At 35.3% G+C, this 26,834-nt stretch overlaps 1 protein-coding gene across 6 annotated transcripts in view; it reads left to right on the top strand.

The window, feature by feature from the left end:
• DOP1A (DOP1 leucine zipper like protein A) overlaps positions 1-26,834 on the top strand; it is a 186,579-nt gene that overhangs the window by 90,391 nt on the left and 69,354 nt on the right. For 4 of the 6 annotated variants that reach the window (XM_077162334.1, XM_077162338.1, XM_077162335.1 and 1 more), the window contains 8 exons: positions 13,253-13,352; positions 14,103-14,212; positions 15,219-15,327; positions 16,534-16,654; positions 19,367-19,486; positions 22,171-22,285; positions 23,010-23,243; positions 26,050-26,079. In XM_077162334.1, coding sequence (XP_077018449.1) covers positions 13,253-13,352; positions 14,103-14,212; positions 15,219-15,327; positions 16,534-16,654; positions 19,367-19,486; positions 22,171-22,285; positions 23,010-23,243; positions 26,050-26,079 — 939 coding nt within the window. The remainder of the gene's footprint in view (positions 1-13,252; positions 13,353-14,102; positions 14,213-15,218; positions 15,328-16,533; positions 16,655-19,366; positions 19,487-22,170; positions 22,286-23,009; positions 23,244-26,049; positions 26,080-26,834) is intronic. The other 2 variants (XM_077162336.1, XM_077162339.1) reach the window with 1 other exon arrangement.

Here is a 26,834-nt window from a genome sequence, read left to right on the forward strand (position 1 = left end):
AGAAAACAAGTTCCTTTTTAGGAAGTGGAATTTGTAAAAAATAATTTGAAGAATAAAGTTCAGAATAAGGAGATAAGAACATGGTAATTGAAGTAGATTGTTTGCTGCCTTTAAAACTTGTGTATAAAAAGCAAGAGATCATCAGTATTAGCTCTAGTGAGCCAAGACTGTGAGACCTAGGCCTTCCTACCCAGACATCATCTGTCCTTAAGGCATCTTATCACACTTTGGTGATTATAGGATATATGTCAGACCCTTAGCAGAGTTGGATGTTATTTGACAGCCAAATATTAGTCACTGTGACAATTTCTAGTACTCTTATCAGAGATGAGAACAACTAACTTAACAAATGACAAATAAATCATTTCATTGCTGGAACTTAATTTAATCAGTTTCCTCATTTCTCAAGTGATCCTTTTTGAGTTCTGAAAACTTGGCGAAGAGTGCTTTAGAGCATCAGTACATTAGCATTCCGAACAGTGGAACTGTGTCTCTGTGTTAATAAGATATGGAGCATTTCTACCTTGGAGGAGTAAGCTTATTAAGGCTTTAACAGAAAAGTCTACTATTAGGGATTTTTGTCAAAACTGTGGTGAGTAGATAACTGTGGTAGATTTTCATTATGATAGACTATACTCATATTTTTCTGATTACCTTCTTCTATTCGAAATTGAATTGTTAATAATTGAAGAATTTTACATCTCTTTACCTATTCTGTCCCTAGTTGGGATGTAAACCACCTCCAGTTCCATTTTGAGCTTTTCCACCATTAAACCAGGGGTCTTTATTCTGCCCTCTGGCTTCTCACAGCAAACCCTGATGGAACATCTTAATGTAGTCTAAACTTATTAATGCTCTAGTAGGAGGGTAAGTATTTTAGTTTGCAAGCTCCTGGAATGCAATATATTGAAAATGGAATGGCTTTTGAAACGGAAATTTATTAACTTGCAAGTTTACAGTTCTAAGGCTGAAAGTGTCCAAATTAAGGTAAGTCCATAGAAATGTCCAACCTAAGGCATCCAGGGAAAGATACCTTGGTTCAAGAAGACTGATGATGTTCAGGGTTTCTCTTTCAACTGGAAAGGCACATGGCGAACATGGTGAAGACTGCTAGCTTTCTCTCCAGGCTTCTTGTTTCATGAAGCTCCCCCAGGGGCATATTCCTTCTTCATCTCTAAAGGCTGCATGGGCTCTCTGCTTCTCATGGCTCTGTCGTGGCCCTCCTGTTTCTGTACATTCTGTCATTTCTGAAACATTCTCTAAAATGCTTCCTCTTTTAAAGCATTCCAGTAAAGTAATCAAGACCAACCTGGAATGGGTGGAGTTACATCTTCATCTAATCAAGGTTAATATCCACAGCTGGGAGAGTCGCATCTCCACAGAGATAATTTAATCAAGTTTCCAGACTACATTATTGAATAGGGATTAAAAGAAACATTAGCTCCACAAGATTGAATTAAAGCATGGCTTTTCTAGGGTAAAATTAATCTACTCAGACCAGCACAGTGGGTAAGCAGCCCACAAGCTAAGAATGGTTTTTATGGCTTTAAAGTTAGGTTGTAAAAGAAAACAAAGAATATGCGTAAGAAACATATGTAGCCCACAGTTCCTAAAATATTTGGCCCTTTATCAAAAAAGTTTGCTGGCATCTGCTCTTGAACTTTCCCATTGCTTGCTTCCCTTCCAAACATTCAGCATTCATTATTAGTCCCTCAGTGTCGCTGTTCATTAAACCATAGGTGCTTCAACAAGATCTGAGGAATTAAGTAGATAAATTGAGGAGAACTTTATTTGTAATGTCACAAAACCAGTGTTTCTTTTTTTGTTTGTTTTTGTTAATGTTTATTGTTAAATGTAGCATATGTAAAAAGAGAAAGAAGAGAAAGTAATGATTTTCAAAGTACACTTCAACAAGTAGTTAGTTACAGAACAGATTTCAGAGTTTGTCATGGGTTACCATGGCAGTATTTCATAATTTTCCTTCTAGCTGCTCCTAGAGGCTGGAAGAAATATTTTTTTTCTTTTTGTGAAAAATAACATATATACAAAAAAGCAATAAATTTCAAAGCACATTGCAACAATTATTTGTAAAACAGATTTCAGAGTTTGGTATGGGTTACAATTCCACAATTTAGATTTTTACTTCTAGGTGCTCTCAGATATTGGAGACTGAAGAAATGTCAGTGCAGTGATTCAGCACTCATATTCATTTGTTAAACCCTATCTTCTCTATGTAATTTCAACATCACTTTTGATCTTTTTCCCACTCTTTAGGGGTATGTGGCCTATGCCCTTTCTCATTTTTCGTGTTGGGACTAGTTGTTGTTCTGGAGGTGCCCCTCTACATTCAGGACTTACCTGGTCCAGGGATCCATCTGGAGGCTGTCGGTTTCTGGAAAGTTACCCTAGTGCATGGAACCCTTGTAGAATCTTATATAACATCCTAGGTGTTATTTACAGTTGGCAGGAATGGTTTAGGTTGGAGTTTGGCAAGTTATGGTAGATAGCAATGTCTGACTGAAGCTTGCATGAGCGTGACCTCTAGATTAGCCTCTCGACTCTATTTGACTCTCTCAGACACTGCTACCTTATTTATTATACTTCTTATCCCCCTTTTGGTCAGATGACATTGTTGATCCCATAGTGCCAGGGCCAGACTCATCCCTGGAAGTCATCTCTCATGCTGCCAGGGAGACTTTCTCCCCTCGATGTCGTTTTCCATGTAAGGGTGAGGACAGTGATTTCATTTGCAGATTTGGAGTGAGAGAGAGGCCACATCTGAGCAACAGAAGAAGGACCACGGTTTCTTAACCATCTTTTAACCTGTGCTTCCTTAAATACTTTTACTGCCCCATCTCTGTATTCCTCTCAGCCAAGATTTTCTTATGCCTTTCCCTCCATAATTTGTGTTATGAAACCAACAGCTGTATTGAATGCGGTTTTTTTAAGTACGTTCTCTGCCCACATCCTATTCTAATACTATTCCTATCATAACTACCAAATTACTAGGTTTCCTAGAATAAGTATCATGATGTAGTCGTCTTTTGTTCCCCAGTTTTCCTTTTTTGTGTCCTGCATATGAGACTCTTAGCAAGTATTGATTGTAGTTGTAATTTAACAGAGCCTTCTTTACTTTATCTCAGAAGTATAAATTCTGTTAGGAACTTTAAGACAACAGGCTGTTAAATTCCCTTCACTTATTTATGACAAGCTGATCTCTAATATTTAGACCTTTAATTGAGATTATAATAATATTTTTCTTGTATTAGAAATAGGTTGCAGTGTGGATAGAAATCAAATAGTTCTTCTCCCAAAATAAGATTGGGAGACATTTGTGCATTCATGGACAATATAATCTACATATCTGATATTGAGTAGTTAAGTCAGCATTTCTCAGACACTGTGGTTTCATGAACCTTTTTTTTTCACATGGGCAGGCACTGGGAACCGAACTCGGGTCTCTGGCATGGCAGGCGAGAACCCTGCCTGCTGAGCCACCATGGCCCTTCATGATCCTTTTTAACCCTTAGCATTTTTTGTTTTTGTACTCAGACCTATCTATACTTACCATATTAGAAATGAAAACTGGGAGTTTTTTTTAATATGTTCTAATTCGTTTTTAAATAGCAATAACAAACTTATTATGTTAGCAAAAATAATATTTTATGAGAATAACTTATTTTTCCAACAAAAAACTTAATGAGAAGAGTAGCATTGTTTTATATGTTTGTAATTCTCTTTAATAGATGACAGCAGAATTCTCATATCTGTATTTGCAGTCAGTCTGCTGTGATTTGTTGTGTGGGTGGAAGTATATGAAGAAAATCTGACATCAAACTCATAGGTAGTTGAAAGACGGGTATTTCAATTTTCTTTTCAATTAAAAGTCCATTTTTTTATAGCACACCAAAACTTGACAGGCTATAGTTTCTTAAAAACTCTTTTTAATAATTGCAATATGGAATCTGAAACTTTAATAATTGCAATATGAAATCTGAAACTTTAATAATTGCAATATGGAATCTGAAACCCTATCAATGAACTTTCTGAATGTTTCATTAAACCACTGATATATCCTACACTTTGAGTGGCTCTTTTACCCATATATGATTTTACAGCTTCATAATCGGTTATTTGTAAGTTAATGGCTTACCAAGCTATGCAGATCTTCCATATATTGACACATTTTATTATAAAATATCGAACACTTTTATTATTATTACCACTGATCCCTTAGTTTAAGTACTGTGAAGGTTTCAAGCCAATATAATTCAATGCAACGAATTTCAAGCCAAATACAAGTTTTCCAAAATTCTGATTTTCTCTTGAAATATCAAATTTTATCATTTGCAACAATTAATGTTAATTTTTTGTCTGCAATTGACAGGCTCATTTTGCTTTTTTTTCAGAAAATGTCTGCCAAGTTCAACAGGTCTGAATACTCATAGTTTGTCTGTCAATCATTCTTTCATGTAAAAATTGTATTCTGTGAAAAAAACTGGTATTCAACTCACAACTCAAAAGCACGACTACGGGTGCAAAATTTATATTTTGGGTAGCACATTATTTATTTAACTTATATGGTCAGTTTAAGTGAACGCCATAAGTACATGGAATCTTGACTAGGACATGAGAGCTTGTTGGTTTGTCCAGGTTAGTATGATGCCCCAATATATCCCAGAGTATTTTGTATCCAGTCCCGTTGTACAGTCTGTATCCCTTCAGCTCCAATTGTCCCTTCTCTTTTTTTTTTTTTTAATTAACGGAAAAAAAGAAATTAACCCAACATTTAGAGATCATACCATTCTACATATGCAATCATTAATTCTTAACATCATCACATAGATGCATGATCATCATTTCTTAGTACATATGCATTGGTTTAGAAGAACTAGCAACTTAACCGAAAAAGATATAGAATGTTAATATAGAGAAAAAAATAAAAGTAATAATAGTAAGAACAAAACAAAACAAAACAAAACAAAAACTTATAGCTCAGATGCAGCTTCATTCAGTGTTTTAACATGATTACTTTACAATTAGGTATTATTGTGCTGTCCATTTTTGAGTTTTTGTATCTAGTCCTGTTACACCGTCTGTATCCCTTCAACTCCAATTGGCCATTATCTTACCCTGTTTCTACTTCCTGCTGGACTCTGTTATCAAGGACATATTCCAAATTTATTCTCGAATGTCTGTTCACATCAGTGGGACCATACAGTATTTGTCCTTTAGTTTTTGGCTAGACTCACTCAGCATAATGTTCTCTAGGTCCATCCATGTTATTACATGCTTCATAAGTTTATCCTGTCTTAAAGCTGCATAGTATTCCATCGTATGTATATACCACAGTTTGTTTAGCCACTCTTCTGTTGATGGAGATTTCGGCTGTTTCCATCTCTTTGCAATTGTAAATAACGCTGCTATAAACATTGGTGTGCAAATGTCCATTTGTGTCTTTGCCCTTAAGTCCTTTGAGTATATTCCCAGCAATGGTATTGCTGGGTCGTATGGCAATTCTATATTCAGCTTTTTGAGGAACCGCCAAACTGCCTTCCACAGTGGTTGCACCATTTGACATTCCCACCAACAGTGGATAAGTGTGCCTCTTTCTCCGCATCCGCTCCAGCACTTGTCATTTTCTGTTTTGTTGATAATGGCCATTCTGGTGGGTGTGAGATGATATCTCATTGTGGTTTTGATTTGCATTTCTCTAATGGCCAGGGACATTGAGCATCTCTTCATGTGCCTTTTGGCCATTTGTATTTCCTCTTCTGATAGGTGTCTGTTCAAGTCTTTTTCCCATTTTGTAATTGGGTTGGCTGTCTTTTTGTTGTTGAGATGAACAATCTCTTTATAAATTCTGGATACTAGACCTTTATCTGATATATCATTTCCAAGTATTGTCTCCCATTGTGAAGGCTGTCTTTCTACTTTCTTGATGAAGTTCTTTGATGCACAAAAGTGTTTAATTTTGAGGAGTTCCCATTTATTTATTTCCTTCTTCAGTGCTCTTGCTTTAGGTTTAAGGTCCATAAAACCGCCTCCAGTTGTAAGATCCATAAGATATCTCCCAACATTTTCCTCTGTTTTATGGTCTTAGACCTAATGTTTAGATCTTTGATCCATTTTGAGTTAACTTTTGTATAGGGTGTGAGAGAGGGGTCTTCTTTCATTCTTTTGCATATGGATATCCAGTTCTCTAGGCACCATTTATTGAAGAGACTGCTCTGTCCCAGGTGAGTTGGCTTGACTGCCCTATCAAAGATCAAATGTCCATAGATGAGAGGGTCTATATCCGAGCACTCTATTCGATTCCATTGGTCAATATATCTATCTTTATGCCAATACCATGCTGTTTTGACCACTGTGGCTTCATAATATGCCTTAAAGTCAGGCAGCGTGAGACCTCCAGCTTCGTTTTTTTTCCTCAAGATGTTTTTAGCAATTCAGGGCACCCTGCCCTTCCAGATAAATTTGCTTATTGGTTTTTCTATTTCTGAAAAATAAGTTGTTGGGATTTTGATTGGTATTGCATTGAATCTGTAAATCAATTTAGGTAGGATTGACATCTTAACTATATTTAGTCTTCCAATCCATGAACACGGTATGCCCTTCCATCTATTTAGGTCTTCTGTGATTTCTTTTAGCAGTTTTTTGTAGTTTTCTTTATATAGGTTTTTTGTCTCTTTAGTTAAATTTATTCCTAGGTATTTTATTCTTTTAGTTGCAATTGTAAATGGGATTCGTTTCTTGATTTCCCCCTCAGCTTGTTCATTACTAGTGTATAGAAATGCTACAGATTTTTGAATGTTGATCTTGTAACCTGCTACTTTGCTGTACTCATTTATTAGCTCTAGTAGTTTTGTTGTGGATTTTTCCGGGTTTTCGACGTATAGTATCATATCGTCTGCAAACAGTGATAGTTTTACTTCTTCCTTTCCAATTTTGATGCCTTGTATTTCTTTTTCTTGTCTAATTGCTCTGGCTAGAACCTCCAACACAATGTTGAATAATAGTGGTGATAGTGGACATCCTTCTCTTGTTCCTGATCTTAGGGGGAAAGTTTTCAATTTTTCCCCATTGAGGATGATATTAGCTGTGGGTTTTTCATATATTCCCTCTATCATTTTAAGGAAGTTCCCTTGTATTCCTATCTTTTGAAGTGTTTTCAACAGGAAAGGATGTTGAATCTTGTCGAATGCCTTCTCTGCATCAATTGAGATGATCATGTGATTTTTCTGCTTTGATTTGTTGATATGGTGTATTACATTAATTGATTTTCTTATGTTGAACCATCCTTGCATACCTGGGATGAATCCTACTTGGTCATGCTGTATAATTCTTTTAATGTGTTGTTGGATACAATTTGCTAGAATTTTATTGAGGATTTTTGCATCTGTATTCATTAGAGAGATTGGTCTGTAGTTTTCTTTTTTTGTAATATCTTTGCCTGGTTTTGGTATGAGGGTGATGTTGGCTTCATAGAATGAATTAGGCAGTTTTCCCTCCACTTCGATTTTTTTGAAGAGTTTGAGGAGAGTTGGTACTAATTCTTTCTGGAACGTTTGGTAGAATTCACTTGTGAAGCCATCTGGTCCTGGACTTTTCTTTTTAGGAAGCTTTTGAATGACTAATTCAATTTCTTTACTTGTGATTGGTTTGTTGAGGTCATCTATGTCTTCTTGAGTCAAAGTTGGTTGTTCATGTCTTTCCAGGAACCCGTCCATTTCATCTAAATTGTTGTATTTATTAGCGTAAAGTTGTTCATAGTATCCTGTTATTACCTCCTTTATTTCTGTGAGGTCAGTAGTTATGTCTCCTCTTCCATTTCTGATCTTATTTATTTGCATCCTCTCTCTTCTTCTTTTTGTCAATCTTGATAGGGGCCCATCAATCTTATTGATTTTCTCATAGAACCAACTTCTGGTTATTGATTTTCTCTACTGTTTTCATATTTTCAATTTCATTTATTTCTGCTCTGATCTTTGTTATTTCTTTCCTTTTGCTTGCTTTGGGATTAGTTTGCTGTTCTTTCTCCAGTTCTTCCAATTGAACAGTTAATTCCTGCATTTTTGCCTTTTCTTCTTTTCTGATATAGGCATTTAGGGCAATAAATTTCCCTCTTAGCACTGCCTTTGCTGCGTCCCATAGGTTTTGATATGTTGTGTTTTCATTTTCATTTGCCTCGAGATATTTACTAATTTCTCTTGCAATTTCTTCTTTGACCCACTCGTTGTTTAAGAGTGTGTTGTTGAGCCTCCAGGTATTTGTGAATTTTCTGGCATTCCGCCTATTATTGATTTCCAACTTCATTCCTTTATGATCCGAGAAAGTGTTGTGTATGATTTCAATCTTTTTAAATTTGTTAAGACTTGCTTTGTGACCCAGCATATGGTCTATCTTTGAGAATGATCCATGAGCACTTGAGAAAAAGGTGTATCCTGCTGTTGTGGGATGTAATGTCCTATAAATGTCTGTTAAGTCTAGCTCCTTTATAGTAATATTCAGATTCTCTATTTCTTTATTGATCCTCTGTCTAGATGTTCTGTCCATTGATGAGAGTGGGGAATTGAAGTCTCCAACTATTATGGTATTTGTGTCTATTTCCCTTTTCAGTGTTTGCAGTGTATTCCTCACGTATTTTGGGGCATTCTGGTTCGGTGCATAAATATTTATGATTGTTATGTCTTCTTGTTTAATTGTTCCTTTTATTAGTAGATAGTGTCCTTCTTTGTCTCTTTTAACTGTTTTACATTTGAAGTCTAACTTGTTGGATATTAGTATAGCCACTCCTGCTCTTTTCTGGTTGTTATTTGCATGAAATATCTTTTCCCAACCTTTCACTTTCAACCTATGTTTATCTTTGGGTCTAAGATGTGTTTCCTGTAGACAGCATATAGAAGGATCCTGTTTTTTAATCCATTCTGCCAATCTATGTCTTTTGATTGGGGAATTCAGTCCATTAACATTTAGTGTTATTACTGTTTGGATAATATTTTCCTCTGCCATTTTGCCTTTTGTATTATATATATCATATCTGACTTTCCTTCTTTCTACACTCTTCTCCATACCTCTCTCTTCTGTCTTTTCGGTTCTGACTCTAGTGCTCCCTTTAGTATTTCTTGCAGAGCTGGTCTCTTGGTCACAAATTCTCTCAGTGACTTTTTGTCTAAGAATGTTTTAATTTCTCCCTCATTTATGAAGGACAATTTTGCTGGATATAGGAGTCTTGGTTGGCAGTTTTTCTCTTTTAGTAATTTAAATATATCATCCCACTGTCTTCTACCCTCCATGGTTTCTGCTGAGAAATCTACACATAGTCTTATTGGGTTTCCCTTGTATGTGATGGATTGTTTTTCTCTTGCTGCTTTCAAGATCCTCTCTTTCTCTTTGACCTCTGACATTCTAACTAGTAAGTGTCTTGGAGAACGCCTATTTGGGTCTAATCTCTTTGGGGTGCGCTGCACTTCTTGGATCTGTAATTTTAGGTCTTTCCTAAGAGTTGGGAAATTTTCAGTGAAAATTTCTTCCATTAGTTTTTCTCCTCCTTTTCCCTTCTCTTCTCCTTCTGGGACACCCACAACACGTATATTTGTGCGGTTCATATTGTCCTTGAGTTCCCTGATACCCTGTTCAAATTTTTCCATTCTTTTCCCGATAGTTTCTGTTTCTTTTTGGAATTCAGATGTTCCATCCTCCAAATCACTAATTCTATCTTCTGTCTCTTTGAATCTATCATTGTAGGTATCCATTGTTTTTTCTATCTTTTCTACTTTGTCCTTCACTTCCATAAGTTCTGTGATTTGTTTTTTCAGTTTTTCTATTTCTTCTTTATGTTCAGCCCATGTCTTCTTCATGTCCTCCCTCAATTTATCGATTTCGTTTTTGAAGAGGTTTTCCATTTCTGTTCGTATATTTAGCATTAGTTGTCTCAGCTCCTGTATCTCATTTGAACTATTGGTTTGTTCCTTTGACTGGGCCATATTTTCAATTATTTGAGCATGATCCGTTATCTTCTGTTGGCGTCTGCGCATTTAGACAGATTTCCCTGGGTATTGGATCCAAAAGTTTGGAAGATTTTCCTGTGAAATCTCTGGGTTCTGTTTTTCTTATCCTGCCCAGTAGGTGGCGCTCATGGCATACGTTTGTCTGCGGGTCCCACCAGTAAAAGGTGCTGTGGGACCTTAAACTTTGGAAAACTCTCGCCGTCCGGGGGGTTCGCTAGCCGAAGCGGCTTGAGCCGGCCCGGGGTCCGAACGCAGGGAGGGTTGCTGGTCGCAGCAGCCCGGGAAAGAGCCCGTCCGAATTTCCTAGTCGGCCCTGGGCGACAAGCGTGGCGGGAGGGTGCCAGCGGCAGCAGCCCCCCCGAGAGAGTGCACGTTCCCCGGGAGTCATGGGTTTGGAAGGGGCCTCCCCCACCCGTCACCGTTCTCCGCGGCCTGGGGATTTCCGATCCAATTCTCTCAGTTGGTCCGGGGGGCTGCACGTGGTGTGGGTGCCAGCCGCCTTGGTTTCAGGGGACTGCCTCTCCAATTCTCCCAGCCGGCCCGGGAGGGGGGAAGGGAGTAACTCCGGCCGCTTGCCACCCCGCCTGGTGAGGCCCGCGCGCCTCGGCGATCTTTCCCGAGCTGCTTCTCTCAGCCAGCCAGCCGTTCCAGGATGGGGTACACTGTCTTTTCTATCTCTGTTGTGGCTTTGGGCGCTTTCTGTATCGTTTCTACTCCCCTAGTAGCTGTCCTGGAGAAGAAACTAAGATCCGCGCGTCTTACTAAGCCGCCATCTTCCAGGAAGTCCCCCATCTCTCCCACAGTATTTTGGGCAGTGAATAAAGAAGTATTTGCAAAGTCCTCTTGGGAGACTGGGGAGAAAGGAGGAAATATTCAGCCTCCCCATTTGGAGAATTTCTGATAGTCTCTGTTCTGGTTTGAAAGGATGTATGTCCCCTAGAAAAGCCATGTTTTAATCTAAATCCCTCTCATAAAGGCAGAATAATCCCTATTTAATACTGTATGTTTGAAACTATAATCAGATCATCTCCCTGGAGATTTGATTTAATCAAGAGTGGTTGTTAAGTTGGATTAGGTGACGACATATCTCCACCCATTTTGGTGGGTCTTGATAAGTTTCTGGGGTCCTATAAAAGAGGAAACATTTTGGAAAATGAGAGATTCAAAGAGAGCAGAGCAGAACGACATAGCCTTTGGAGATGAAGAAGGAAAATGCCTCCCAGGGAGCTTCATGAAACAGGAAGCCAGGTAAGAAAGCTAGCAGATGATGCCTTGCTTGCCAGGTACCCTTCCAGCCAAGAGAGAAACTGTAACTGTGTCCGTCATGTGCCTTTCCAGAATGAGAGAGAAACCCTGAACATCATTGGCCTTCTTGAACCAAGGTATCTTTCCCTGGATGGATGCCTTTGATTGTACATTTCTATAGACTTGTTTTAATTGGGACATTTTCTCGGCCTTAGAACTGAAATCAAGCAGCTTATTAAATTCCCCTTTTTAAAAGCCTTTCTGTTTCTGGTGTTTTGTATTCCAGCAGCTAGCAAACTAGAACAGTCTCACAAGCAATGGGGAACAAACAAATCAATAGATTGAGCCCCTATCTTGGGGTTCACCCCTCTGAAACTTATTCCTTTAAAGGATAGGCTAAATCAATTGATACTTATACCTAAGAGTCACCCCCCAGAGAACCTCTTGTGTTGGTCAGATGTGCCTCTCTAAGCCAACTCGGCAGGTGAATTCACTGCCCTCTCCCACTATGTGGGACATGAGTCCCAGGGGTGCAAATCTCCCTGGCAACATGGGACAGAAGTCCTGGGATTTGCCAGAACCTGGCATCATGGAATTGAGAAAACCTTCTTGACCAAAAGGGAGAAGAGAGAAATGAGACAAAATAAAATTTCAGTGGTTGTGAGATTTCAGAGTTGAGAGGTTATCCTGGCGGTTATTCTTGTGTAATATATAGATATCCCTTTTTAGTTTATGGTATATTGGAGTGGCTTGAGGGAAGTACTTGAAACTGTTGAGCTGTATTCCAGTAGCCTTGATTCTTGAAGATGATTGTATAACAATAAAACTTTTACAGTGTTACTGTGTGAATGTGAAAACCTTGTGTCCAGTGCTTCTTTATCCAGGGTATGGACAGATGAGTAAAAAAACATGGATAATAAATAATAGGGGGAATAAGGGATAAAATTAATTGGGTAGGTTGAAATACTAGTGGTCAATGAGAAGGAAGAGTAGGGGTATGGATGGGATGTATGAGTTTTTTTCTTTTTATTTCTTTTTTGTGGAGTGATGCAGATGTTCTAAAAATGATCATGATGATGAATATACAACTATGTGATGATATCGTGAGCCATCAATTGTACACCATGTTTGGACTGTATGTGTGTGAAAATTTGTCAATAAAAATTTTTAAAAGAAAGCACAACTGCTTCTTCTTGAGACAACCATCATACTTCAGATTTTAAAATTTTATCCCTTAGCTGAAGCCAGATCTCTTTTAGTAAATCATTTTTTAAATCTAATTAAGGCTATTGGGAAAGAGGCAAAGAAAAAAATGAATTCTTTCTCTTAAAAATATCTAGAGCAGAATGGAAAAGTATTAAGATTTGTTAGAGTTGGATGATGGGTATACGAGGATTTTTTTTACTTTTTTTTTGCATTTTTCTATATGCTTCAAATACTAAAAAAATAAGTTTTCTTTTTTTTTGGCATGGGCAGGCTCCCAAACTCTAACCCAGGTCTCTGACATGGCAGGCTAGAATTCTGCCGCTGAGCTATTGTTGCACCGCCCAAGTTTTTTTTTTAATGAAGAAAAATAAAGAAAGAACTTAGAATTGAAGGTAGTGAATTTCTAAAAGGTTTACATTTGACAACACTATGAATGTGAAAGGCTTAAAATGTTCTTATATCAGTCCCATCTTGCTCCATTTTCTTTGTTTTATATCAGGTTTTATAGGATAAGTAATTCTAAACTAGATGTTAAAATAATTCTATTTTAGTTCCAGGTATAACACTAAATAGCCTTATTACCTAACTTTTCTTCCTGTGCCCTAATTTTCAAAATGGAGGTAATAATTCCTATGTTTGAAAGATCAAATGAGTTAACATTATATGATAGTACTTTATAAACCCTAATGTACTGAATAAATAGCAAGACATTTTGTAAAGAGAAAACAAATGAGTATGTTTTACATGGTTTTGTATGTGATTAAGTATAGCTATATTCCTAACTTTTTCAGGCCACTCGACCAGATATGATTAGGATTCTATCAGCAGCTCTTCATGTAGTTTTAAGGAGGGATATGTCCTTGAACCGAAGACTTTATGCATGGCTTCTTGGTAGGTATGCAAGGCATATGGTCAGAGTTGGGAAAAGGAGGGAAATTTACCACATGTAATTTTATCAATTTGTGTGTATGTCCTAAATGAAGAAACTGAAAATTTGCTTTAATGGGCAATAAAAACATAAACAATACTAATTGTATGTATTCAAAAGCGTCTTTCAACAGGCTGCTTGAATCCATAAGGTGGTATTTCCTTTGAACAGATTTTTTCCCTTATAAGTTGAGGCTGTTATACCATAAGAAGGTGGAAAAAGGACAAATTAATAATGGAAAAATGGTATAATTTCAAAAACTTTGAAGCCATCACAGGAATTGGGACCAAGACTGGTACCACTATCTCATACATAGTACCAGTCTCCCACTTAGGCAGTAAAGCATTATGAGCACTTTGATCTTCCATACTTTTTGTGAACAGTTGGCCTGACTTCCACAAACTCCTTACCACTTAGAGTGAGAGAGGACAGACAATAACTTATCTTGGATTTTCTGAGTTTTTAATTATTTCACTGTTCTGTAAGATAGAAAAGACAAAGTAATTCTAGAAGAAAACTATGATACTCGCTTATGTATTGAATTGGTTTCCCTTTATTAAACTATCTAAAATGATCTCTCTTGCTGACATTGAATGGGCTACAAATTGGTAAGTGTTTAGTGCTGTTCTTGAGATATTTGTTGTTTTGGTATTTAGTGAACAACAGTTCTGAGATTTCCATTTTAACTTACTTTGTGATTTGTTTCCATGGAGGTTTTGATAACAACGGTGCTGTAATAGGACCCAGAAGTACAAGACACAGTAATCCTGAAGAACATGCCACTTACTACTTTACTACCTTTTCAAAAGAATTGTTAGTCCAGGTAATAAATTATTTCATTTTAGTCTTTGCTAACTCACTAACCACTAAGGGTTATTGGAGAAGTATAAGACAAAGTCTTCCTTTAACTGAATTCACAATGTGGAGGGGGTGGGGACAAGACTTACAAACTTTCTAAGAATGATTATTACCTAATGACTGCAGGGTATGTTAGAGTTCTGTATGGCTTTTGTATTATTTCTCTAACAATGAGCTTGAAATTATTACAAAATAAAGTCTACCAAAATAACCTAGTGTATATAAAATAAGAACTCATAATCCAGATTCACTTCCCCATAAGCTCAGAAAATGTATATTTTTTGCATTTGTAATTTTATACAAACATAGTTGCAGCTTCTTACCCGTCTGTCCTGAGAAAGTGGGAGCATTTCCAAAAGTGGGACAAGACTATGTTAGTTACTCTGAAGCCCCAGAGAAATTTAGGCTTTAGCAGGAGTATGAATGTAGTAGAATTACTATTATAATGGAAAAGTTAAGATGATCCATAGGTTTATTTCTTCTTAGTTTTACTTCAGTTATATTTATTCAGTACATCCCAAAATAAACTGAGAAAATACCTAGTATCTGAAGCATTTTTTAATGAATGAGGTTTTAAGAGTATAGTTTTGAGTCATTAATGGGAAAATGATTGCATAGCAGCAGATACTGCCATGATAATGTGGCATAGTTTGAGATGTGCTGATCTTCTTAAATAGATGTATTTTCATCTTGTGGGCAAAGAAGAAATTCATGTTTATATTTTTCTAGATTTTCTTTGACTCTTCAACTTTTCCTCTGGAGAAAATTTAAGCATTTTTTTTTCTGTGTCTCAAGACAGGAATGTAACTCTTTTTTTCTAGTGGAAAGAGAAAGCCAATTTTGGACAAAGGGCTTCAGGAAAGCAATAGGGGATATAAATCTCTATTATATATGATTGCATTTAAAAAATATTTTAAAAGTCTTTGGATCTGTTCACTTAAATGATTAGTCTACTTTTTGTTTTTTCAAAGGCGATGGTAGGGATCTTACAAGTGAATGGATTTGGAGAAGAGAGCACTCTAATGCAGGACCTAAAACCTTTTCGTATCTTAATCAGTTTATTGGACAAACCTGAGCTAGGTAATATATACTGATATAGACATAAAGTCACATTTGGTTGTTTTGTACTGTTTCATAATAAAAATGAGATGATAAATCATTACTTAGGAAAAGTACTATATTTTGAAGTACCTTTTAAATACAGATTTGCAACAATTTCTTACCTAAAATTCATATGAAATAGTTAAGAAGATAAAGGTGTACATCAAAACAGTATATTATTGTCTGTCTATCCTGTACTAAGAATGTACTAAGTACTATCCTGTACTAAGAATGTAGTGGAAGAATTACTGAAGTTACTATCTAGTTCTTCTTAGTCCTGATTAATTTACAGCAATGGAAACATTTATGAGCTGTTATGGCTACATTATAGTTCAGTAAGTTCAAGAACCTGAGCAAAAAAAGAAGAAAAATATTTGGGTTATATCCCTTACTTCTTTCCCCACTCCCCTTTATTTTCCCTTTCTTCATTGTGTTTTTCTCATATGGTCAATCTATTGGGAAGATTTTAGAGTATCTGAGATAGAAAATAAGAAAAATCGTAAATATTAGCAACAGTAAAATGAAATCATAAAGTATGTAATTTTATCAAATCATACACAGATGTTTAAGCAAATATGCATAAGTCCTCTTATCAACTCTTTAAATAAAAATGAACATTTTAAAAATACAAAAGTAACAAGCTGAGTTTATTTTAGCTATTAAGTGGTAATGCATGAAGGTCAAGAAATTGTTTTAAGGAAATTGTATTTATTATAGCAATAAAGACTGACTTTGTGTATTTTCATATTATTCAAATAACAACAGTTGTAGTACAAGTAGCATTTATTGAATACTCCTTATATTCCAGTAACTGTCTGAGATGTCTTATAAAAGTTTTTCCTAAGCCCTACAACTGCCCTACAACTTTGATATTAAACTCATACAAATGATGAAACTAAAGCTCAAAGAAGTTAATGACTTGTCCGAATAACATAGCTATTAACCAGCAAAACCAATATCCCTGATTCCCTAATTTCTATTATGCCAGCCTATATTTTAAGCAAATATTTATTCAGTAATTTATTATTTTACTTTGGTTAAGTGAACCAAGTTAGCTTCTCAAAATGTGAAATTCAGTTTAGATTCTGAAAAAAGAATTTTTTTAAATATACTTAAATGAGCCAATTTTAGTCATGTTTGCTAACACTGATTTATAATTACCTTTCATTTTTATATTAATTTTAGGACCTGTCATTCTGGAAGATGTTTTGATTGAAGTGTTTAGAACATTATATTCTCAATGCAAAGCAGAATTGGATCTTCAGATGGAACCTCCCTTCAGCAAGGATCATGCTCAATTAAGCAGGTATATTACCAAAAATTAAGCATGACATAAGATGTCCTCATTTATAAACATTGATAAAAGAGAAACTACTTTATGTATTCATTGAATATAATTTGAAATGATGGTAATGACCGGGAATCTTACTCTATGAACTTTGTTTCCTGAATGAGCAGATTTTATTTAAAACTTCACTGTAGTTTGGTAATATGAAGTATCTGTTGTAATTAAAAGCAGTAACTGCACTGGACTTTCAAGCAGCCACTTTCAGTGTGACTGCTGTTTAATAAAACCACCACATCCCAAGGTCTGTTCTCAGTTTCACCTGTTTAGACAACTGTATTTTTGACATTCATGTGAAGATAGGCTCCACAACTATATTTTCAATGTTGAAGTGAAGATACAGGCTTCAGGAAATTTATTCACACTTAACCAAACTCATAAGAGACTTACTGTCAATTAATAATGTGAGTTGTACCTTGCATGGTAACCAGGCCTGGTTGTTTGCATGGGCTTTTCCCTCTTTGGTGACTTGGCACAGTCAGGAGACAAAATCATAGATCAGAAAATAACTTGAACATAAAGTTAAGTAAACCAAAAGGCACCAGATTTTCTTTAAAGAATTTTTTTTAAATCAAGTTACGGTTATTTCTTCTTTCTGGGATACTTCTATTTTGAATGCCTGGGACATGCGTCTAACGTTAGCATATTCTGTTATCTGGTCACTGATAGATACCTTCTGGCAAAGCTTCATATTTGACAAAATTTCCATGACTATTGTATAATTTGCGTTTCTTTGGTGGTTTCTTGGTGAGACTTTGGAGATACCCTCCACATTCTAAAACATTCTTTTATATATATGTTAAAACATTTGGTGCAAGGGAAGTTCGGTAGTAGAATTCTCACCTGCCATGTGTAAGCCCGGGGTTCAATTCCTGGACCATGCACCATAGGAAAAAAAAAGTATTTGGATGGTGCAATGGTGGCTCAGTGGCAGAATTCTCACTTGCAGTTTTTTACTTCTGATGAATATAATCCCTTGGATTTTTTATTTGATAAGTTAATTTTTAAAATGTTTTTATTGTGAAAAATAACATATATGCAAAAAAAACAATACATTTCAAAGCACCCTGCGACAATTAGTTATAGAACAGATTTCAGAGTTTGGTATGGGTTGCAGTTCCACAATTTTAGGTTTTTCCTTCTAGCTGCTCCAATAAACTGGAGACTAAAAGAAATATCAGTGTAATGATTCAACGATCATACTCATTTGTTAAATCCTTTGTTTTTGGTTATAACTCTACCTTCTCCTTTGATCTTTCTCCTAGTCTGTAGGAGTATTTGGACTAAACCATTCAAACTTTTTCGAGTTGAAAAGGGCTATCAGTAATATGGTACCAGGAGATGGAGCTAGTTGATGTTCTGGATATGCTGGCCCCTCTGGGTTTCAGGACTTATTTGGCCTAGAAAACCATCTGGAAGTTATAAGATTCTGGAAAGCAATCATAGCACATGGAGCCTTTGTAGAATCTCAGATAAAGTCCTAGGTGTTCTTTAGGGATGGTTTTAGTTGGGTTTTGGCAAACCACGATAAATAGCAATGTTTAGCTGAAGCTTGCATAAGAGTAGCCTCCAGAGTAGCCTCTCAACTCTGAATTCCTTCAGCCATTGATACCTTATTTGTTACAATTCTTATCCCCTTTTTAGTCGGGAAGGCATTGTTGATCCTATGGTGCCAGGTCCAGGCTCATCCCTGGGAGTCATATCCCACATTGCCACAGAAACTTTCACCCCTGGATGTCATGTCCCATATAGGTGGGAGGATAATCATTTTACTTGGAGAGTTGGGCTTAATAGAGAGAGAGGACACATCTGAACAACAAAAGAGGTCCTTTGGTAGTAACTCTTAGGTATAATTATAGGAAAGATTAGCTTCTTTGCTATATAAATAAGCTTTGAGATGTTAATTTTGGTTAACCTAGTACCCTTAATTCATTCTGTACTCTGCTTGAGAGATTATATTGTCCCACAGAGCATTTCATTAGTCTTTTCTGATATAACATATAATTGCATTGACAAATCTCACTATAAAAAATCAATTGTAATGGTTAAGAAGGATGGGATTGGAAGGTAGGTGGATAGGTGGTAGTGGTAGTAGGCTAAGGAGGTTCCAATTTGAAATAACAAAATTATTTTTCCCTGATAAATTTCAGTAATAATTTCTATTTAGAATAGCAGTCCCTTGCTATTATTGTTTTTCAAGTTAATTATAATTTGATTGAACTTGGCTAAAATTTTATTGGAACTGGCTAAAATTAGCATGCATTCTAATTTTTGAACAGCACTGAAAACAGACTAAATTTTTTCAGAATCAAGGCTATCAAAACTAAATTAGTACTCGGTTTATATTTGCCCAGGAAAACAAAAGAATTGGATGCTAAATCAACAGCCAGGTGCTCAATTAAGAATGCTGCCTGTTCTTTTGCCAGGAGCACAATTGTTTTTTCCTTATGTTGATCATGCATTTAAGTTTTGAAAACTCAAATTTGGAAAAATGAGGATACACAAGTAATGGCAACGGTGGCAGTAGATAATTGCTTGTTACAATCTTATTCCTTAATTTTCTAGCAACCACTGAGGAATGTGTGCAGTCCTAATAATATTACACTCAAATTTAAATTTGAAAAAAATAAATGTTAATATTTGTTTTCGTTTGTTCTTCCTTTATTTTTTTAGTAAATTAAGGGAAAACAAAAAAACAGCAGAGCTGATTAAAACTGCCAACCTTCTCTTCAATTCCTTTGAGCCTTATTATATGTGGGATTACGTTGCTCGTTGGTTTGAAGAATGTTGTAGGTATGTTAAACTGTTACATTCATTTTAATGTAATAACATCCACAGATAACTTTTCTTTTGTTTTTTAAGTTTTAAGTTTAATGCAAAGAAGTTCTTTTATACAATCTCGTACAGTAGTACAATACTACTGACAACTATTAATTGGATCTTGTCACTCTAGAATATAGCATCATTGATCATGTAATCTTAGAAATGGAGAGAAGTTTAGAGATGAGTTGGTTAGTCACCAGCACAGATGAAATATTGTCCCTCTCCAGTTTATCTTTGTTGTGAAGAAGAGAGCAAATTTGTGGCTGGTGCCTCAGCATACTTTTAAAGGATTCCTACTTTGAACAACAAAAAACTCTTATACTTTTAAAGCCATAGAACCATCCTATGTCACTGGTTATTCAGTGTATTAGTTAGGATTCTCTAGAGAAACAGAATCAGCAGTGAACACTCGCAAATATAAAATTTATAAAAGTGTCTCACATGACCACGGGAATGCCGAGTCCAAAATCCACAGGGCAGGCTGTGAAGCCGACAATTCTAATGGAGGGTCTGGACGAACTCCATAGGAGAGGCTTGCCAGCCAAAGCAGGAAGGGCCTGTCTCTTCTGAATCCTCCTTAAAAGGCTTCCAGTGATTAAGCATTACTCATTGCAGAAGACACTCCCCTTTGACTGATTACAAATGGAATCAGCTGTGGATGCAGCTGACATGATCATGATTTAATTCTATGAAATGTCTTCATCGCAACAGATAGGCCAGCACTTGCCCAACCAGACAAACAGGTACCACCACTTGGCCAAGTTAACACGTGAACCTGACCATGACATTCAATAAAAGCATTCCATCCCGTATCATCTAAAAAGTAAAAATTGGTCTGATACTCTAGGATATTAGTGAATCAGAGTAAACTCTCTGCCTGAATTCTAAACCAAACTCTGACACAACCATATTAACCTCTCAAGCTCTGGAATCATGTAGTTTGGAAGTAAACCATTACCTCACTACATAGATCATGTACTGTCTCAGAATTGGGAGTCTTTTAAAAATAAATGTTGATCTGTATTCCAGTAGCCTTGTTCTTTATTTTTGATTTTTTAATTTTATTTTATTTTCCAGTAGCCTTGTCCTTGAAGATGATTGTATAACTATATAGCTTTTACAGTGTGATCTTGTGATTGTGAAAGCCTTATGTCTGATGCTTTTTTTATCCAGGATATGGACAGATGATTGAAAAAATAAGAATAAATAAATAAATAATAGAGTTAGGGGATAAGGGATAGAAAAAAAGATGGTTAGATTGAAATACTAGTAGTCAGTTAGAGGAGGGTGAGGAGCATGGGATGTATGAACTTTTCTTTTTTCTTTTATTTCTATTTTTGGAGTATGCAGATGTTCTAAAAACAATCGTGGTGATGAATACACAACTTTGTGATGATATCGCGAGCTGTTGATTATCTACTTTGGATGTGTATGAAGATAATTCAATAAAAATATTAAAAAGAAAACAATTATTTTGGAAAAGCAAACAAAAAAAGATGTACATTAGTCCCTTTAATGATTTAGAAAACTGTTTGCTTACTCATTCAGCAAATGTTGAGCACCCAATTATAAAGTTCTATGCTAGCATATAGACAGTGTCTGTTTTCATAGCCCTTATAGTGGGAACAGTAAGATATATACATTTATGTTCCTAGAATTAAATTAAAAATTACAAATGCTTTGATTAAAATGTTTTAGGTTCACAAAGGCATTATGAGTCCCCTTTCACTATCTGGCCCTTACCTGTTTCCACCTTTGTTTCTGTATTCACAAACTCACCCATACCCTTCTTTAGGTTAACTTAGATTGTTTCCTGAAAATAGATTAACTTTCATGCTGCTGAACTATCACTCATGCTGTTCTTTCTACAGTATTCCTCCCTTTGCCCTTCTAGTAAGGACCTGTACAGAGGTCACCTATCTTTCAATAGCCTTCCATGACTCCTTCAAATCTCCCATCAGAATCCACTTCTCCCACACTGTCATTTGTTTGTCTACAGGCTTATATTTCTTTGCTGGCCAGACACTATATCATATTCTTTTTCAGCTTTGTATCTTCATAGTGTAGGGCAATGTATTGTCATATAGGATTAACATGATAGAATGTGAATATTTGTTGGAGGAATGATCTGTACTGCTTGGATCAAAAGAGGCTTCCTGGAGAAGGTAACATTTGATCCCAGACCTTGAAGGATGGATGCACACTGAACATAAGAGAATGAGTTTGTGGGAGGATGGCAGTCTAGGAGGAGAAATTGGTATGAGCAAAGGCCCTGAGATTGGAAATCAAGTAGCAAATAATGCATTTTAACTAGAGATTACATTTCTAGTAAGAGCCGTGGGAAATATGCCCCAGAAAGTTAGGTGCATCCAGAATCTGTTTGAAGATGGCTTGCTAAGGTGTCCACAGAGACGATCTATGGAAATATAGAATGAGAGTTTGAGGGAGAGGTTTAAGCCTAGGAATTTGGCCTTGGGAATTTTCCATAAAGAGGAACAGTAGTGTCCTATGGAAAGGAAATGTTTCATCATAAGACCATTGTTGTGTGCGTTTTCTCATTGTTGACTTGACCTTCATTAGAAAGACAATGATGTTGTCTTATGTATTCGTATTACTTAATTGTAAACTTAATAAAGTGAAATTTGTCATTATAGGAGGACACTACATGCCAGACTTCAGATTGGGCCTGGAGATAGTAGTGAGTCATCTGAATTACAACTGACCAATTTCTGCTTACTGGTGGATTTTTTGTTGGATATAGTTTCTTTGGTAAGATCACCTTGGTAAACGTATTGAAGTGCCTAATGACGCAGTTCAATTATTTCATGTTAGAGACAGCGTTATCTTCAAATTAAATTTCATTTAAAAAATAAATTGATATATTTCCCTTTTGGTATAATTTATTTCCCATAAAGTTTTACAAGTATTTTGTCCTCTGATATATATTATGTGTAATACATATACAAATGTTATACATGCAATATACTTTATAATTACATATTTGTAATCTTAAATGTTTAGTGTACAGTGGTATAATGCTGCATTTATATTCATTAATATTTGCTTTTTTAAATGAAGAATGTTGGAAATATTTTCCCCTTATGTTTTCTCTCTTCAATTCTTTGCTTTCTCATTTTTAAGCCTACTAGAAGTATGAGGGTGCTGTGTCAGGTATGACATTCAGCCTGTTTTGTTTTTAACTGATTTTATTCACTTTTGTTAAAATTTCAGTAAATGTTGCAGATAAAACATAAAAATGTTATTTCATAGTATAAGCTTTGAAATACTTAAGTTGAAAATTAGGGAATAGAAATTGTATAAATCATCAATAATGAAATCACTACAAAGTTAACTAAGAGCATGATACATATAAAACGATTGTAGATGACTAAAATTATCTTATTTATATAGATTAAAAAATTAATGGAATAATGTAACTTTTGGATTTAGTTATATATAATTTGAATGTTACTCATTTCACTTTTATTTTCAGGAAACTTACATTGAAATCCAGACAGAACACTTGCCTCAGTTGCTTCTTAGGATGATCTCTGCTCTGACAAGCCATCTGCAGACCTTGCACTTGTCTGAACTCACAGATTCACTCAGGCTCTGTTCAAAGATCCTTAGCAAAGTTCAACCTCCGCTTTTATCTGCTGGCACTGTGGGTACATTGCAGTTTGCTAATGGGCAGAACAGCTCAGTTAAAGAATGGGAAGCCAAAAAGGTAATATTAGCTATTTATTTTTGGTATCAGGCCAGTTGTAATTTTTCAGATCAAATCTGTTTCTGAGTGAAGTTACTTATATATAAGCATTTAAATATTAGTGAATCTTGTTAGATACAAGTTTTGTGTCAGTAGACCATGTTGTAGGCTTTTGGCTGTAGTGGAGTATAATAATCTATATCAATACTTTCCAAGCGAAATATAATGCAAGTAGCATATGTAATTTAAAATTTTCTGGTAGGCACATTAAAATAACTAAAAAGAAACAGATGAAATTAATTTTATATTATGTTTTATTTTACCCATTATAGCCAATATATTATTTTAGCATATAATCAAAATAAAAAGTAATTGGAGAAGTTATAGATTTTTTATACAGTCTTCAAAATCCCATGTGTATTTAATACTTTTAGCACATTTCCATTCAAATGCTAAATTTGATCAGAATACCCCATATGTATTTAAAGTTCATAAAATTTACAGTTGTAAAAGTAGATTTATATACCGAAGTTGTTCTAAACATGCTTGATAGCTTTCTCATAACTAAATTGGAGTATCAATTTTTTAAATTAAAATTAAATAAAAATTAAAATTCAAACTAGCCATATTTTAACTACTCAACAGCCATATATATATTTAGCTAATGGCTACTGGATTGGATAGCAGGTCTGTATCTAAACTTTACTGGCCTTTTTCACAATCACTACATTTTGGCATGCCCTTTCTGAAATCTAAAATCTTTTTACCCTCTTTAACCTTCCAGATACTAAATTCTTTCTTTGTAATGTTGGATAGGATTGAGCTATTATAATTTTAACACCTGGTACTGGGAGCACAATTAAAACACCTATGAAACACCTGTGGAAAAGTCAAGAATTCAAAAGCTTCCAGGTTTATATTTTAAATTATTTTAGTTAATATTAGTGAAAATATACAATGGAATTATATAATAATTACATTAAATTTAGGTGCAATTGTACTATTTTAAAACAAAATTTAAGCATTTCTGAAATATTAAACTCAGTTACCTGAATCTTGGGTGTCTATAATTACTTTTCTGTTTTTTTTAATCAGGGTGATAATTATATATCCTTTTCCATGAAACATTAATTCCAAAACTCTTCTCTTGATCCTCTTAAATGTATTGCCCTTCATTCTTGAAATGAATATTACTGATCCTCAATCAATCTAAATATACTCCAGGATTATCTTGCATACATTGAAATAGTCTCTATTATTTTCCTTCCATTCTTCTTATTTATAAGCAGTACCTATTGTCTCTACCATTGTTGGAAAATTCTTTTTGTTACAATGCTTTCTCTTAATTTATGCTTCTAGGATCTTCTTAGGAATAAAACTAAAATGCATACTAACTCCTACTGAAGCTATGGTTTTTATTTGAGTGAGATTAGTGAGAGTAGGGGAAGGACCTTAGGAGTCTTTCAGTAGTGTATTCAAATATGTGAATATTTATTATGCAGAAAACATCTGGAGACCCTTTGTGATGGTTACAGGTAAGGTAAATGGGAGGTTCCAGTTCATGTTAAATGAAATACAATTATATAATGATTTTTTTTAATATAATAATTCATTCACCTTAGAATATGTTCTTTTCTCTCTGGTTCTCTTCTGTGTTCCCAGGGCATGGACTCTTTTCTATTCTTTACTATATAATAATAATGGTATTCTCTTCAGACTGAGATGTCTAAAAATTTATCATATTAAAAATCTAAGCGTATTTTCAATATTCCCATTTTTGAAAGTGTAAATCAATGAGTTATGTTTTAAAAGATTATAAATCTAATTTTTTCACTAATGTTAATGTGTTTTTGTAAATAAGTGGATGGGATCTTATACCCAAATATCCAGAAATGTAGTTTCTGTTTTCAGAAAGATATTTTATTATAAAATAATCTGCAGCATAGTTATGTAACAGACCATACTACTAAATTTTATAGATGTATACGAGTTCAGCTGAATTCACTCACAGCTTGAATTTATTTATGTAATATCATCCATTGTTTCATGATTGATTCTTATATTCAAAAGAAAACAGAAATAGCAATAGTAATAAGCTAATGACAGTTTTACCATTTGACTAAAACTTCTTTTTTAAATGTATTTAATTGCACAAGATCTTAGATATTCGTTAACTTTTCAAAGGAAAAAAGGGATGAATAGGTTCAATACTGGTCATAGCCACCCCTAAACTTTGGCATTATAATATGAAAAGTTCTCATACTATCACAGATATAGTAGTATACAGTTGTAAAAAGCACTTGAAGTTTAGAATCACATAATATGAGTCCTTACTACAATAACTTCCCTGAGCCTCAGTTACCTTTAAAATAGAGAAAACAACTTCTGTTCATTTATCACCCACTCTGCAGGTCACTGGGTTTCCACTGGTGAGTTAGGTATAGTCTCTGCCCTTCTCAAACCTTTCCTTGTAGTTTGGGAGATACATACTGAACAACTAATTACACATCTAATTATAATTAGGATGAATGTATGAAGGAAAAACATGGAGTGGTAGAAGTGTGGAAAATGGGTGCCCTGACAAAGATTAGGGATCAGGGAAAGCTTTCTCAAGGAATGAAGTGTTTGAGTAGAGCCCTAGAGGAATTGGGGGGGGCGGGGTTAGGAAGAAAAGAGCACTTGACAAGAGGAGGAGCATTTGCAAAGGCTCTGAGGCAGAAAGAAGCTGGTGTAACTAGTAGTTAGGAGATGTGGTTGATGAGATAGGCAGGGACTAGGGCTTATAGAGCCTTGTTCACTGTACTAAGGCTTTTATTCTTTATCTTAGGAGCAATGGGAAGACACTGAAGGGAAAAAGGCAAGTGACATAATCAGATTTATGTATTAGAAAAATTACTCTGGATGCAGTGTGGAGTATCGATGTGAGAAACAAAAATGGATATGGGGAGACCTGCAGTAATGCAGGTGAGAGGTGGTGGTTACTTATACTAACAAGATGGGGGAATGCAAGAAGAGAGAAATGGATGGATTAGTGATACAGTTAGAAGGAAATATCATTAGGACTTAGTAATGGATTGGTAAGGGAATAATAAATGATCACTAACATTTATTGTTTGCTAGTTTTAAGTGCTAGGCACTTTTTATTTGCTGTATACTTAATCCTCATTAGCAACTGTAAGATGTAGGTATTATAGTCCTATTAATGGTATAGATTAGGAAACTTAAATGGAGAGGTTAAATAACTTCCCAAGCATCACGTAGCTAATAAGTTGCAGAATCTTAGTTGACTCAGGGTCCTCAACTATACTGCAGTGGATGTAGGGAAAGGGAAGAAGAGGAAGAAAAGTGGAGAAGTTACCAAGAATGACTCCTAGATTTGTCTTCCTGGCTTGAGGAATGTTGGTTGTCATTCACTGAAGGAAGGTATATTGGGTGAGACCCAGCTTTGGGGCTGCAAATCATTTAGTACATACTTTTCAATTAAACATTCAAGTTATGCTCTGGCACAATCACCCAAGGAATTTATGATATTTACAACTTTATTTATTTAAATTAAACCAAAAAAAAAATGCCTGATGATTATGCTCATTTTATCATTATAGAGAGAAAACT

The sequence above is a fragment of the Tamandua tetradactyla genome, chromosome 5, assembly GCF_023851605.1.
Source record: "Tamandua tetradactyla isolate mTamTet1 chromosome 5, mTamTet1.pri, whole genome shotgun sequence".
NCBI lineage: Eukaryota > Metazoa > Chordata > Mammalia > Pilosa > Myrmecophagidae > Tamandua > Tamandua tetradactyla.